The sequence below is a fragment of the Pan paniscus genome, chromosome 19 (assembly GCF_029289425.2).
Source record: "Pan paniscus chromosome 19, NHGRI_mPanPan1-v2.0_pri, whole genome shotgun sequence".
NCBI lineage: Eukaryota > Metazoa > Chordata > Mammalia > Primates > Hominidae > Pan > Pan paniscus.
Window position 1 is genome coordinate 9,117,910 of NC_073268.2, and position 16,516 is coordinate 9,134,425.

At 52.8% G+C, this 16,516-nt stretch overlaps 1 protein-coding gene across 1 annotated transcript in view; it reads right to left on the reverse strand.

Annotated features, from left to right (window-relative positions):
* PITPNA (phosphatidylinositol transfer protein alpha) overlaps positions 1-15,476 on the reverse strand; it is a 44,842-nt gene extending 29,366 nt beyond the window's left edge. The window contains exons 1-4 of the mRNA XM_034941225.3: positions 15,222-15,476; positions 11,191-11,221; positions 5,698-5,843; positions 1,044-1,135 (exon numbers count right to left, since the gene is read on the reverse strand). Of these exons, the coding sequence (XP_034797116.1) occupies positions 1,044-1,135; positions 5,698-5,843; positions 11,191-11,221; positions 15,222-15,241 (289 nt within the window). The 5' untranslated portion in view covers positions 15,242-15,476. The remainder of the gene's footprint in view (positions 1-1,043; positions 1,136-5,697; positions 5,844-11,190; positions 11,222-15,221) is intronic.
* Between the last annotated feature and the right edge of the window lie 1,040 nt (positions 15,477-16,516).

Genomic DNA, 16,516 nt, shown 5'->3' on the forward strand with positions numbered 1-16,516 from the left:
GTATTTGGGAGGCTGAGGCAGAAGGATCACTTGAGCCTGGGAGGTTAAGGCTGCAGTGAGCTGTGGTTGTGCCACTGGACACCAGCCTGGACAACAGAGTGAGACAAAAAAAGCAATTAAAAAATTAGTAATCATATTAGTAATCCCAGCATTTTGGGAGGCCGAGGCAGGTGGATCACTTGAAGTCAGGAGTTCGAGACCAGCCTGGCCAACATGGTGAAACCCCGTCTCTACTAAAAATACAAAAATTAGCCGGGCATGGTGGTGTATGCCTGTAATTCCAGCTACTTGTATGGCTGGGGCACGAGAATCGCTTGAACCCAGGAGGCGGAGTTTGCAGTGAGCCGAGATTGTGCCATTGCTCTCCAGCCTAGGCAACAGAGCCAGGCTCCATCTCAAAAAAATAGTAATAATAAAATAAATAGTAATGATCTAAAATTTTTCTAGAAAATGTGTCTGGGCTGGGCACAGTGGCTCACACCTGTAATCCCAGCACTTTGGGAGGCCAAGGTGGGCGGATCACCTGAGGTCAGGAAGTCGAGACCAGCCTGGGCAACATGGTGAAACTCTGTCTCTACTAAAATACAAAAAATTAGCCAGGCGTGGCGGTATGCGCCTGTCGTCCCAGCTACTCGGGAGGCTGAGGCAGCAGAATTGCTTGAACCCAGGAGCCAGAGGTTGCAGTGAGCCGAGATGACGCCACTGTGCTCCAGTCTGGGCAACAGAGCGAGACTCCATCTCCCAAAAAATAAATAAATAAATAAAAATGACTAGAAAAATATACTAAAATGTTATAATGAATAACAATAATCAAAATCGCAGCATCCCCAAGTGAGAGACTGGCTCTGTGCTCTCAGGCCGTGACGACCGGTGCTTCTCACCCTGCTGTCCACCAAGCTGTGCTGGACACAGCACTGATACCCACCATCAGCCGGAAGGGACCCAGCCCGAGCATTTCCCTGGCCTAATCCGGAACATGCAGGTGGGACCCACAGCTCTGCTGCCCACCCCTGCCTGGCCGATGTGGCCCCGGCTGCACTCACCGGTTCTGCAGTAGGGGTAAGCATTCCAGGCTTTCTCGTGTATATTCAGGGCTCCCTCTGGGGCCAGCATTCGAACAAACGTGGGTACTTTGCTATAGCGGGGGAAAAAAGGGGTATAAAGAGAAATGGAAGAGAGAAAGGAGACAAGAGGCTTTTCAGATCCAGCTTCTTCATGGGGAGCTGACAAGCAAGTTTCCATGCAATGAGCAGGTTACTGGTGGGAGTGAGAAATTACGTATGAGAGCCTGACACCCCACCTTGGCTGGCTCCTAACACACACCCACAACGTGCCCCACCAGCCACCAGAAACAGGACCGCACAGGAGACCCCAGGCTACCTGCTGTGGCTCATCACCCCTTCCATCAGCATTACACATTTTTCCAGAGCTTGCTGGGCCCAGGGCATTATACTACAAGGTGCAAGAAAAACACAAAGGAGATGCCTCCAAGCATGAACCAGTCTCGGTTTAGGGCCAGGGTAACTAGCCGACTAACTTGGGTTTGGGATCCAGGATTATCTGATCTGCTTTCATCAGCTCTGAGAGGCCAGGAGGGCCTAGAACCATTTGCCTCCCAGGACAAAGTATTTTCTTCTACTCAATTCTTTTTTTTTGTTTGTTTGTTTGAGACGGAGTCTCCCTTTGTCGCCCAGGCTGGAGTGCAGTGCTGCGATCTCGGGTAACTGCAACCTCCACCTCCTGGGTCCCAGTTCAAGCGATTCTCCTGCCTCAGCCTCTTGAGTAGCTGGGATTACAGGCATGCGCCACCACGCCCAGCTAATTTTTATATTTTTAGTAGAGACAGGGTTTCACCATGTTGGCCAGGCTGGTCTTGAACTCCTGACCTCGTGATCCACCCGCCTTGGCCTCCCACGGTGCTGGGATTACAGGCATGAGCCACCGCGCCCGGCCTCTTCTACTCAATTCTTATCTCAGGTTACAGAACAACATGTACAGTATAAGCCCCCCCCCTTTTTTTTTTTTGGTAGGTGTGTGGTTTGACGGAGTAGGAAAACATTCAGAATTTTTTTTTTTTTTTTTTTTTGAGACAGTCTTGCTGTGTCACCCAGGCTGGAGTGTAGTGGCTCGATCTCGGCTCACTGCAAGCTCCTCCTCCCAGATTCAAGAGATTCTCCTGCCTCAGCCTCCCGAGTAGCTGGGACTACAGGTTCCCGCCACCACGCCCGGCTAATTTTTTGTATTTTTAGTAAAGACAGGGTTTCGCCATGTTAGACAGGATGGTCTCAATCTCCTGAGCTCATGATCTGCCCGCCTCAGCCTCCCAAAGTGCTGAGATTACAGTGGCGTGAGCCACCGTGCCTGGCCTAGAAAGATTTTTTAAAATTAAAATGAAAATGGTACATATATTCCTTTTCCTTTTTTTTGTTTGTTTTTGTTTTTTGAGATGGAGCCTTGCTCTGTCGCCAGGCTGGAGTGCAGTGGCACGACCTCAGCTCATTGCTTCCTCCATCTCCTGGGTTCCAGCAATCCTCCTTCCTCAGCCTCCTAAGTAGCTGGGACTACAGGCATGCGCCACCACGCCCAGCTAATTTTTGTATTTTTGGTAGAGATGGGGTTTTGTCATGTAGGCCAGGCTGGTCTCGAACTCCTGACCTCGGGCAATCTGCCCGCCTCAGCCTCCTAAAGTGCGGGGATTACAGGCGTGAGCCACCGCGCCCAGCCGTCCTTGGTTTCTAACAGATAATCTATCCAGTCTTTGGCAAGCTCTGGCAACCTCATCAGCTTTAGTGCCTCAGGCCTAAGAAAGAAGAGCTAACTAGAGCAGAGAGCTAACCTGGAGCACTTGGGGCGGCCTCTGTGATTCACGAACTCACTGCCATCCCAATTCAGGCGAGTATTTCTAGGTCCAGGCAGGGGGACACACAGAGAAACCAAACAGATGTGGCTCCCACCCTCAAGGAGTTTCCGGTCTACTGGGGCGTGTAACTAGACAAGGCCAAGCACAACACTGTAAGTTCATGCCATAATGGGGTGGGCACAGGGCCCTGGGTGGCGGAGTGCTGTGAGAACACAGTGGGGGACATGCAGTGCACCGGGCAGGCTCTGCGGGGAAAGTCAGGATGAACCAACACATGGGACAATGAGTGGGGCTAAGCTAAGAGACAGATGGGAGTGGGTTGGGAAAAGCTGGAGAAAAGAGGGAGAAGTTCAGAGTAACCGGTGCAGGTACAAGGTGGGGAATTCAAGGAGACACTTGCAGCTGGATCCTAAAAGATTTTTTTGTTTTTTTTTTGAGACAGGGTCTCACTCTGTGGCCCAGGCTGGAGTGCAGTGGTGTGATCATGGCTCACTGGCAGCCTTGACTTCCTGGGCTCAGGTGATCCTCCCACCTCAGCCTCCCAAGTAGCTGGGACTACAGGTGCACACCACTATGCCTGGCTCATTTTTGTATTTTCTGGTAGAGACAGGGTCTTGCTATGTTGCCCAGGCTGGCTAAAAGGTCCTATAAGTTATGTCAGACAGCACAGACTTCGTCCTGAAGGCAAAGGGAAGCCATCAGCAGTTTTGGCGCTGGGAGTGACAGACCATCCAGACTGAACACTTGAAGCGGTGCGGAGAACTGAAAGGCAGGGAGACTCATTAGAAGCTGCTGTAGTAATCCAGGCAAGAGGTGGCAAGGAAGGGACATGTTGGAGACACTGAAGAGATGGAGTCAGCAGGACCTGATGGGACACGAAGGGCGAGTGAGAGTGTTGCGGGGCGGAGTCAGCGGGACCTGATGGGACACGAAGGGCAAGTGAGAGTGTTGCAGGGCGGAGTCAGTGGGACCTGATGCGGTAAGAAGGGCGAGTGAGAGTACTGCAGGGGAGCTCTGCTTTCTGCTTTGGGCAGCCAGATGGCTGACACAGTAAAGCTTCTCTTGTCACCATGGGGAGAGGTAGTGGTGGCAGTCACTGCTGGCCTTTTCTTTTTCTTTTTTTTCTTTTTTTTTTTGTAAGAGACAGGCGGGATCTCATTCTGTGGCCCAGGCTGGAGTGCAGTGGCATGACCATGGCTTACTGCAGCCCTGACCTCTTGGGCTCAGGTGATCCTTCCACCTCAGCCTCCTGAGTAGACAGGACTACAGACACTCGCCACCACACCTGCCTAATTTTGTTTATTTTTTGTAGAGATGGAGTCTCGCTATGTTGCCCAGGCTGGTCTCAAACTCCTGACCTCAAGTGATCCGTCCGTCTCGGCCTCCCAAAGTGCTGGGATTACAGGCGTGAGTCCCCGAAGCACCCGGCCAGGTTCCATCTTTTATATGTAGAGACCTCGTCTCTGTCAGTTTGGTTGGACCAACTTAGTCTTGAGGAAACAATTGGTCCCTTCTACCTAAAATACCAACTTCACCATCTCTTTTCAAAATCCTCTTTAAGAAATACAAATACCAGAGGAGGAGCAAAACGAGACATGGAGAAAAAGTGTGCTGGTGAGGAGACTGAGTGATGGTGAGGTTCCTCCCCGCTGGACAGCACTGCTCTCCTCGCACCCCGGCACTGAGGTCCTGGACCCTCTGGCGAGGAGACTGGGTGACGGTGAGGAGACTGGGTGATGGTGAGACTCCTCCCTGCTGGACAGTGCTGCTCTCCTCGCACCCCGGTACTGAGGTCCTGGACCCTCTGGCGAGGAGACTGGGTGATGGTGAGGTTCCTCCCCACTGCACAGCACTGCTCTCCTCGCACCCTGGCACTGAGGTCCTGGACCCTCTGACACCATCAAAGTGACAGACCACAGTGAAGTGGGGCTTTTTCCAAATGAAAGTCAATTGATTTCAGTTCAGTTTAGAGACTAGAAATTAAGATCCAGGTTTCAGTTTCACAGCAGTGTGTATGGACTTAATGTCACTGAACTGTATACTTAAAAATGGTTAAAATGGTGAATTTTATGTTATGTGTACTTTATCACAATTTTTAAAAAGATTCAGGTTTACCTTTACCAGTTCTGGATAGCTTCTAAAACTAGCTTGGTTTGACTCCCACTCAAGCTGATGTATAATTAATATCATCAACGCCCTTTGGGTCTGCTCACAGTTTGCTGAAACATTACTGTTTTGGTTAGGGATTTAGCAAATTTGTGTAGTTTGATATGGATTCCAGTACACAAATCAGTTCAAGCTTCATTTAAAAATACTGATGCCTTTGATCCAAAGAGAGGTACCAAAATTTCTCTAGCGATCGATTTCACGATATCAGAATTAAAAACCCTACCAGCCCAGCAATTCTAGGAATTCAATTTTAGGAATATTTGCTAAAAATCTGCATATACAAGTACATCAGAAGATTTACACAGAAGGAGTTTTACTGGATTATGTAGGCATCTGGAAATGACTAGAAATATGCGTCAAGACAGGAGGGTTCAACAACCTATAGCACTTCTGTCCCCCATGATACTGTGAATCCTACACGGACTTCAGAGACCGAGGCAGACAGAACAGGCTGGGAGAGGAGGCCATGATAAGTAACAACAAAAAAGGAATAGTATATTCCCATCTATATAAATGTGAGTATAACATTTATACAGTCAGTATATAACTATTAATTGTTAGGATATAACAATTAGTATAATCCCATCTATATAAAACAATAAAGGAAATAACACTCATTCACACACACACGAAAGCCAGCATCCGGCCCCGCTGCCTGTGCCGCGTACCTCTGCAGGTGGTAGATCTTGTGTGTGTACTGGCCTTTCTCACCGTCCTTCTCGTAGGGCTCATTCACCAGGACCTCCACGCCTTCGCCACCACCCGTTTCATTTTTACTGGCCTCAGCCACAGAATACAGCTGCCCCACTTGATACTAAAGGACAGAGACAGATGTTATTCTCAACACGGACCCTTCTCAACGGTTACACGTAATCCAGCTGCCAGTAAGTGTCTAACTGGATCTCCCTGGGGTCTCCTCATGCAGGAGCTGGTTCTGGAGTTTCACATCAGGCCTTGCCCAAACCCACCCAAAGCAACTGACAGTGCTGCTCCATGGCCCCTCTTGACCCATCAGACGTGTTTAGTTCATCCTTCTCATTTTCACACCATCCATCAGGGTTTATTTTTATTTATTTATTTTTTTTTGGTAGAGACAGGGTCTTGCTCTGTTGCCCAGGCTGGTCTCAAAACTCCTGGTCTCAAGCCATCCTCCCACCTTGGCCTGCCAAAGTGCTGAGATTATAAGCATGAGCCACCGTTCCCAGTCAATCCGTCAGGATTTAAAGAGGCAGGTGAATCTACTTAACCTCACACCACCATGCAGAAAACAGATTAGAGTCCAAAGGAGCTTTTGTGCTAAGCCTGCTTCTGGTATTAAGACCCCAGAAGACCTAGGTTGGTTGCTAGAAATCACTTGATCTCACCCATTTAAATAGATCCTAAGACTTGATTTCTTGTCAAAGAAAGGTGCTCAGCGCTCTGTGAAATCCGCAACCTCTATCGTAAAACTGGCTCATCTACTCGCTTCTTCTCTAGTCTTAGGCCTCTCCTTACCCCGCAAGTAGCTCTTTCAGGCAATGAAACCTCTTGACATTTTCCAGATTCCTGGTGGGGCCAAGCAAGTATTCCTGCTTCCCACATGAAATAGTACAGATTCCTGCCCCACAGTCTGTGCCAGCTGGGTGCACCCTCTGTGTTAGCACTTACTACATGGCAAAAACCTAGTTTTCCTTTATTTGGGTCACATGCCACCCTATCAAGTCACCAGTCAACATGATTGGCCTCCTCTGACCCTGTCAGGATGGGCCAATGACCTAGGCAGTGCCCAGACTTAGCCCTTCCGCCTTCTTCTCTGAGAAGCTGTCCAGAGGAGAAAACAAGGTGAAAAGAAAATGAACAGTAACATTTGAGGCAGGAAGTTATGTCTACACCAACGGATGTGTCTTTCCTACCGCTGCCCGTGCTAATCAGGCATGGCTGCTTAGGGAGTATGAGAAAAAGGAAAAAAGCTATGGGATTACCCAACATGCTGAGGGGTGGAGGGGGGACAAAGGGTTTCCTCGAGCTCTATGCCCAACTCCTGGCACCCCCGGGGGGAAGACAAGGGTGTTTCTCTATTTTTTTTTTTTTTTTTTTTTTAGACAGAGTCTTGCTCTGTCTCCAGGCTGGAGCACAGTGGTGCAATCTCAGGTCACTGCAAACTCCGCCTCCTGGGTTCAAGTGATTCTCCTGCCTCCTGCCTCAGCCTCCGAAGTAGCTGGGTTTACAGGGACTGGGTTTTTCTCTCTTTGAGATTAAAACGGAAAGGATGTATCTCTAGGCAACTGCTACTTAAATCACTGCCTCCAACAGCAAGGACAGAGGCAGCTTCCAGAGCTGCTTCGCCTCAAACTTAGAAACCTGCTCTACCAGGCAGCTTCCTAAGCACTGCAGGGAAATTTCTGGGCAAACTCTGGAAGGTGAAGCAGAGGACGAGGACAATTCACTGCTCACCACAAGGCTGAAAGAGCCCTAACTTTCAAAGCAAAATCCCAGAACAAAATGCCATGAAAAGGGGCAGCAATCGAGGCTCAGTGAAATCCATAAAGAGGAACATTTGGGTGAAAGCCAGTCACCTTGACCTTGCTAATCCTAAGCTGCATCAGTGCGCCTCAATGCCCCCCTGGAGCCCCAAGCTGTCCCTGTGCCTCTCCAAGTCCACCACCCAGCTAGGCACACATGAAAACCCGTCAGGTGGGCCAGGGCTTGGCTGAGCCAGGGGTGCCTAAGGAGGAGCAGTAACTCCGTTTCAGAGAAGAGCCGTAAGAACATCTAACCACTGACTCAGCAATCCTAAAGGACAGGCTGGGGAGAGGGCCTGGTGGAGGGGGCGAGGTTCCCAGCTAGTGGTACCACTTGGGAAGGGGGGCCCCCAGGCAGAGACTAATCGCCTTCATTTGGTTTCTCTTCAGCTGCAGGAATCAGAGGGCAGGTTCTAAGAGGATCAGCCTGTTGGCTGGCATCTTCCCCCTTCAATCTCTCTTGATATTCTGATCCTTTAATCCCAATGAGACAAGTGAAGGCAGTTTTGTTAATCTAAAGGGGTAAGCAAGACTGGCCTGCACAAGCTACAAGTGAAGGGCGCTTTTCACGTTAGAGTTCCTTTTGGCACAGCTGCTCTGCCCCCTGGGAAAGCAGCCAGACTCGGATGGGGCGGAGATAGGAGTGGGAGGGTCAGATCATTAAATGAGATTTAAAAAACTCCAACAGGACTGGGACTCTAGCCTCCTCAGACCTGCGATGATGTTCCTTGCTCTTGAGATCTGTTCACCTGTCCCAGAGAACTAAGACATTCAACTAAGAAAAACAGACTCCACCACTTTGGCAATCGGGGAGGGGGAGCCCAGTGGGTGGGCCTGAAATACCGACATGAAACACGTCATAAACAACAGTACAGCTTTGGTCCCACCAACATGGCCCTGTCAGGCTAGGTACCAGAGGGGGACTGGTGCCGTGAATCTCTGGAAACAAGAAGTGAAGCAGCCCGGCCGACCTGTGCCAGGAAGCACTGGTGGACACACCCCGTCAAACAGCCAGGGCTTTCTCGCTCTGCTGCACAATGCCCAGACACTCAAGGTTAGACCAAAGGCTCTGGCCACCCAGAAGCTAATTCTGCCCCCAAAATATTGATGCAGGCCATCGGAATGATTACAAAGGCATGACCTTCTCTTTCTCTTTCTTCACTTTCCCCTAAATCAGAAAACTGCAAAGGCCTCAAGTCATGGCCTCCAATTTAGGAAGCGAATCCACCAGTCACAAGATGCTGAGCTGTTCCCATAGGAACTGTAAGTCAGGATGGGGATGGGGTTACTGACAAAGACTCTGAGAAGGTTGATCATGAATTGTTTCTTCTTCGGCCTTCCCCTCCAAGATTTTTCTAATTCTCTGAAACTAAGTTCCGCTTCGACCCTACCCAGGCCACGTGGTACTTTCTTGTCAATGGTTTCTTGCTGAGAACGGGCTGACCACCGCCAGGCAGACAGTTGAATCCTGATCAGCACTCACTTCCCAAGCTTCTGCTTAGACTTCAGGCTCTGATTACTCAACTCCGCCCCACCACTTCCTCAATGCTGCAGAAAAACCATCACAAGTGAAAACCCGCCAACTGTGGATGCTCTCAAGGTGGAAGTTCCCCTTTCCTTCCAGTCTTGGCCCCACCATAAGCCATCAGTGTCTGGCCCTTCAGCCTTACTCCAAGAACAGCCCCAGGTGCTCCAGGACAAGCTGGCCCTCCTTGGTCTGCAGCACTTCTCAGAGACACTCTCGCCCTTCGTTCCATCAAGAAACTCCCTATCAAAGGATCCATTTCACCCCTAATCACCACGCTAAGGAAATCCCGAGTTCCTGGGGCACATCTTCCTAACGGTCGGGGTGGGATCATCCTGTACAGCAGAGAGGACGTCACTGGACACCTCCCCAAGAGCTGAGTTTGAGGGCAAGGGACGCGCTGGGCTTTCCTGCTTGGCCTTCTGGTTTGGAAAATCATAGCTTGCTATTTTCAATAAAGACAGCACAGGCTGGGTGAAGTGGTTGACATCTGTAATCCCAGCACTCTGGGAGGCTGAGGCAGGAGGACTACTTGAGGCAAGACCAGCCTGGACAACAGAGTGAGACCCTATCTCCACTATTTAAAATAAATATTATAAAATAAAAAAAATAAAGACAGCATGGCCAAAGCAGGTGGGTTAACAAGACCCTTCCAAGCCAACACCTGTCAGCCCAGGCACCTGGTTCTCAGGCCCCAGGTACATCCCCAGTGCCTACAGGGATTAGAGCCATCTACCCAGCCATTCCCTCATTCTCCCTGGTTCCCAGGTTCCCCAGTCTCGTTTCTCGTTTCTGCCCTTCCCAGAACCCCAAGATCACGGTCAAGGCCCACCTCTGGCCCCCTCCCCAGGTCCCCACAGCTCTTATCAGATATGTAGCCCACCCCTGGAGGCAGTCCTCTAAAGGGCCAGTGTCTGCCCACCCCTCTCGGGGGCCAACAAGCCTGGATGTCTGTCTCAACTAAACGTGCTGCAGGCTCTGCTGGCCTGATTTCATTTTTCAAAGGTGCAGTTCATATTGGGAACAGAGTGGAAGTTATCACAGGAGCTTCATGCTGACACTGCAGGAAAGAGAGACGGAGCCCAGTGACGAGAGGCACTATACTGGCTGACGAACCTCACCCAAACTCGAGTTTAACTGGAAGCTGGGGCGGGGTGGGGCTGTGAATTCAGAAGGAAGCAAAGAACAAGGCTGCGCCAGGAGAGGAGAGCGGAAGAAGTTCAGAGAAAGAGTGAGACAAGGGAGGTTCCGTGACAGTTTTCCGTTGTCCAAGAGACTGACTCTGAGTCAGCATGGCCTATGAACCTTCTTACAGCAAATCCTGCTGCCAGATCCCCACATACAAGGATGTCAGACCCAGGAACCATAAAAGGACAGAGGACAAGCCAAGCCTATGTGTTATTCCCTGCCCTTCGTAAAAGGAGGGTTCTGTGTCTTGGTCAGATTTCCTGCCCTGCTGGTTTGTTGCACAACCAGAAAGAGCCATGCACACTTGCCAGCCGAGTCATGGACGTCCCAGAAATGCACACACTTGATCCCATCAATAATGTGTCCCCGGCCGGGTGTGGTGGCTCACGCCTGTAATCCCAGCACTTTGGGAGGCTGAGGCGGGCGGATCACTTGAGGTCGGGAGTTTGAGACCAGCCTGGCCAACATGGTGAAAGCCCATCTCTACTAAAGATATAAAAATTAGCCGGGTGTGGTGGCACACACCTGTAATCCCAGCTACTTGGGAGGCTGAGGCAGGAGAATAGCTTGAACCCAGGAGGCAGAGGTTGCAGTGAGCGGAGATCGCACCACTGCACTCCAGCCTGGGAAACTGAGCGAGACTCCGTCTCAAAAAAAAAAAAAAAAGGGTCCCCAGACATGCACAGCCCCAAGCAGATAAAAGGGGCTGGTTTAATCTCTACTCATCCAGCATACCAACAGCTTGGGGCAGGTTGCACACAGTTACCCAGATATACAAAGTAAGTGCCATTTTTCAACTGAAAGTGGCACCACGAAATTCACGTTGAAATATTTATGTTAGAACAAATAAGAAAACTATATAAACAGGATAACCACTCAGAGCCCAGCTTAGCCAATGGTCACAAACAGTTACACACAACTATGGACCAGAAAGTAAAAGGACTTACCTCATCTACAGACACAGGCAGGATTACTCGACTATAAGAAAGGGAAAAGAGAGTATCAACTTTAGGCTGTGCAATCTGCTCAAGGCTCTTTAAAGCATCATCCTAAAACAGTCAGCAGCATTCTATTGTGTAAGACACTAAATTCAGTGATGAAAACCCCACAGAGAATGGCCCTTTGAGTGCTCTGAGGATAGGACCCTCTGTGCCCTAGAGGTGTAAGACACTAAACTCTGTGACAACACCCCCCCGCCCCCCCGCAGAGAATGGCCCTCTTAGTGCTCTGAGGACAGGACCCTCTGTACCTTGAGGCATCCCAGTTAGAACCCTGTGATTCAGTCCAAACCTATCCTCCCGCCAGCTACTTCCCAGGCCTCTACCTCACATTCGGAACTGGACATATGGACGATAAACTTCACCCAAATTTGCCAATGAGTCGTCCCCCCAACAAGACTTGCCAGTGAGTCTAGTAAGACAGGTTAACACGGGAGGACCTATCATGGTGAGGATTCAGACCCAAACAAGAGGCCCCGGGGACTTAAATTTCTGTGGACCCAACCTCCCAACGACAGCCCTCCAGGGGAAGGGCCAGGAAAGGACCAAGCCCCTTGAACCCTAAGAACGCACACCGGGCATCTCTGCTCGGGGCCGGATATTACAATCCAAGCTGCTACCACAAAGCCACCAAGAGGGCATTCAACTTATGTCCTGACCTCCAGGAGCTGTCCAAAGGAATCCCAATTTATCATTTTCTTTTCTTCTTCTCCAACTCAATGACCACCAATTGCTGGAGATGCCACCAGCAACCTGATGGAGAAGCCGTGGCCGGCAAAGTCTCCGCCAGGGTCAGAACCCCACAGAGGTGCCAGGGCTAGCAGCACTTCTCCGGGTGCCGGGCATGTGAAATGCAGACCAACAGCCAGCCCCAGCTCAAAGCTGTGAGGCGGGAGAGCTAAGACAAAAACTCTTGGTTTTACCCATACAAGTCCAGCCAGTTTCCAAGCTTAGACCTTCGGTCCCCAGACCCTTGCTGGAGCCCTCTGGGTCCTTTTGTGTCTTGCATGTTTAGTGAAGCATTAGGGAAGCGTGAGCTGCTGTGCTTTCCTTATGCAGCCGGCTCACCACTCAGGCTCCTTGCTCCAGGCTAGTAAACAGCTATTTTCTAGTTCCACAAAGGTCCCCCAGGAAGCAAGAAGGACACAGAGGGGTCTGAGGAAAACATCACCTCAAAGGCAAGACACCAAGCAGGAAAGTAGCAGGAAAAACAAAATGGGCTCCAAGTCTTTACTGCCTGCTAACAACTCCCTTCCTCCAGAGCAACTCAAACAACATCAATCCTCCAGTTTATTGCATGCTGCCACTGAGCCTCCCCTCCCATTACAGAAAGCCAGTGGTGCAGAAAAATACTCCCAACTTGGAGGCCAGAATTTCTGCACCCTCAGAAGAAACTTCCTAGAAAACAATAAGCCTTTTATCTTCAAGAGCAGCAGTCAAAATCACATCCAAGATTTTGCAGAAATCAAATTAAACAGAATCCTGTTAGAGGAAGTGTTGGAAAAATCAACAGGGGCAACCTGCAGACGCTGGGTGGGAACCAAGTCTCACCCCAAAAGAGAATGCCACGGGCCAATTCCTGACGGGATGCGCTGAGGCTGCTGACGTGACGGCTGCACACTCTGACACTGCCCCCTTGCTCCTTAGGAACAAAACCACTTTGGCAGCAATAGGGTACAATTCCAAAGGACAGGGCCACAGAGGAACTGCCGGGCTGGGCCTGGAGCGGCACTCACTCTAATGTGACCTTCACTCGCACCCTTTCCAGGGCTGCAGCGCTGTGGCCACAGCCAGTGTCTCGGATGCCCCTGCTCCTCCCCCGTCCCCCGCCCAGGGATGCACACACACGGCACAAGTCGGGCAGGAAGGAAACGCAGATACCAGGCAGGCTCTGCATCGCCGGCACCTTGGACTTTTCCCTCGCAGGCTTCAACGGGAGGAGAACAAAGACGGGGGCGGAGTGCCTCTCTTCAAACCTCACTCAGATCTCCTCTGAAGGTCCCTTCCTTTCCCTGCCTACCTTCATTTCAAAACCACAGATTTCTACAGATTCTAGGGTTCATTTGGGAACAGGAAAAAGAATCAGAAGGATGGGAAAAGCCTGTCAGTCTGGACACTGAAGATTAAAATCCAAAGTGCACCACGTTCTCCTGTTGGCATCCTAAAGTTCTTCCTCCTCACCACGAAAAGCTCCGAGCCCTGGCTGAATTAACATCAGACTGGATGTCAAGAAACAGAGGGGATGAGGCCTCAAAATAATGCTCTTCAGATGAGGTGTTTAGCTGGGATGACATGTGCATCTCGGCTCCCTCTGTTACCCAAACTCCACTCTATGTCCTAAATGTCCTAAGCACCTCCAAGGAGCCAGCCTGCTGGAGATGGTCAAAGTGCCATCGCTGACAAAGTGGCAAGAGCTCTCTGCACACCTGCCTGGCTGCCGAGAGCGCCTCACAAGTTGCTCTCTGTTTGACCATCTCCCACTCCTGGGGCTTCTGGCCCTCCCTCCAGGAAAGCAGTTTCACTGTAAATTCTGTGCACACACGTACACGCACACGCACACACACACACCCCCATCCTATCTCTCCTCTTTGGGGAGAAAAATGTCCTGTGATGCTTACTTGGAACCCTGAGCTTTAACGATGGCTCATCTTGTACTTGAAAGATTTAGCACACCAAACATCTCCACCTGTCCCCCAGTCCCCTGGATTTCAGGAGCAAACCCGTCATCCTGCAACTCCTTCCAGAAGTCACCAGTTTCCCACGCACCCCTCTTCACTACTCAAGAGCTCCCCACCCCTTCCACCATCTCTCCTCAGTTCACGGCTTCATGGATCCCTCAATTTCTCAAAGAATTTCCCCATCTCTTTGCACCAAGACTGAGAATCCCCTAGAAACAAGCTGGCCCTGCCCTGGTCTCCCCCATCTCCAACAACAGGTATACTCATCCCAACATACTCTCTTTCCGGACCAGCCTCGACCCCGGTAACTTCCCCGCCTTCTCCACTTCGGACCCTACCCAACATTTTCTGGCCTCCTCGCCCAAGTCTCCCCACGTCCCAAGCAGTCATCCCAAGTTTGTTCCAAAAGCCTCCTCTTCCGCACCTGCTGCTTGGGCACCATGGTCACTCCGGCCCGTATCTCAGCCCCCTCTGCATGTCCTCAGACCCTTCCCCTGTCTCCTAAGCCAGGCCCTGACTTCCTAGTTCTCCTCCTGTGTCCACTTACCACCACCCCTCACCCGATGCCTAAGGCGGCCACTCCTCCCCATCCCCATCCCAACTCCATCCCCGAGCCTCTGACCCATCCACCCGGTTCTCCGTGTGGACTGTTCGGCCCTCCACCACTCCCCACCGCCGGGAGGCCCTGCCTGCCCCGGTGCGCCTCTTCCTCGGCCCGCCGCGGGGCCTCTCAGCGCCGCCTGCAGTCCCGGCTGAGCCCGCGCCCTCGGCCCGCGCAGGGCGACCCCACAGCACTCCCAGCGCTCGGCGTCCCCTCGGCCTCCCCCAGTCCCGGGCCAGCTCTCCCTGCCCTGACTCCGTCTCGGGCCTGGCCTCGCCCTCGCTGTCCCCGGCCTCTCCTCGGGTCCACTTGGGCCTCCGAGGCCCCTGGGGCTCCTGAGAAGCCGTCCGCCCGGGTTGTCCCTCCGTGCCCGTGGGCCCCTCCATGCCCCGGCTGCCCGTCCATGCCCCGTGGGCCCCGGCTCAGATGCCGAACGCCCCGGCTGCCCCTCCACGCCCCGGCCGCCCCTCCACGCCCCAGCCGCCCCTCCACGCCCCGGCGGCCCCTCCGTGCCCCGTGGGCCCCGCCTCAGGTGCCGCCCGCCCCGGATCCCCTCCATCCCCGCTGGGCCCGCCTCAGGCACCCTCCGTCTCTGCTGCCCCTCCGTCCATCCGGGCCCTGCGTCCCTCGCCGCGCCGTCGCCCCGGCGGCCGTCCCCACCCTCCCTCCTCCCCGCTTCCGCACGGCCGCCGGACACTCACTACTCCTTGAGCAGCACCATGTCGCTTCGCGGCTCGGTGGCTGCCCGCGGCCCGCCCGGCCTCCCGCCCGCTGCCCGCCGGCCGCTCTCCCCGTGGCCCGGCCCGGCCCGGCTGCCTGTGCGTCTTCGTCGTGCTCTGCTCCGTCCCCGCCGCCCTCGCCGCGGTCGCCGCGGTCGCCGCGCCGGCTCCTGCCGCCCCGGCCTCGTCGCCTCTCGCGCCGCTGCCGACGCCGCCCGGAGCTCCGGTTCCGCAGCGCCGCGCGGGGGCGGGGCGTCTCTGCGGCAACCAGAGCGTCACACGCCGCGGTGCGCGCTGACGTCACGCGGGGCCGAGCCTTCCCAGGCCCGCCCTCCCGTCCTTAAATGGGCCGCGGCGGCGCCGTTGGTTCCGAGGTGGGGCCCCGCGGCTAGGGCCAGACCCGGCAGAAGGCGGAGCAGACTAGGGTGTCCGTCACCGTCCTCGGTGTGAACCGCCACGGATGCACGCGGGTGCTGGCTGGGGGGCCTCCCCGGTTGAGGGAATTGAGACCCAGGAAAAGGTTGTTTCAAAAAATATTAATAGCCGCGCGCGGTGGCCCATGCCTGTAATCCTAGCACCTTGGGAGGCCGAGGCGGGCGGATCACCTGAGGTCAGGAGTTCGAGACCAGCCTGGCCAACATGATGAAACCCCGTCTCTACTAAAAATACAAAAATTAGCTGGGCGTGGAGGCACGCACCTGTAATCCCAGCTACACGGGAGGCTGAGGCGGGAGAATCGCTTGTACCGGGAGGCAGAGTTTGCAGTGAGCCAAGATCGCGATCGCGCCATTGCACTCCAGCCTGGGGGACAAGAGTGAAACTTCGTCTCAAAAAAAAAAAAAAGAAAAGAAAAGGGCTGTGAGGCCGGGCGCGGTGGCTCCTGGCAGTAATCCCAGGCACATCATGCCTGTAATGCAGCACTCAGGCGGGCGCATCACCTGAGGTCAGGAGTTCCAGACCAGATGGCGAAACCCCATCTCTACTAAAAGTACAAAAATTAGCCGGGCGTGGTGGTGGACGTGGTGGTGGTAGTCCCAGCTGCTCGGGAGGATGAGGCAGGAGAATCGCTTGAACCCGGGAGGCGGAGGTTGCAGTGAGCCGAGATCGCACCATTGCACTCCAGCTGGGGCGACAGAGCGAGACTCTGCATCAAAAAAAAAAAAAAAAAAAAAAGAATGAAAAGGGCTGTGAGAAATGAGACACAGGCTTAGCGGCATTACACGGAGGGGCACCTAATTGAGCGTCAGGGATGTAGTCAGGGAAGGCTTCCTGGAGGA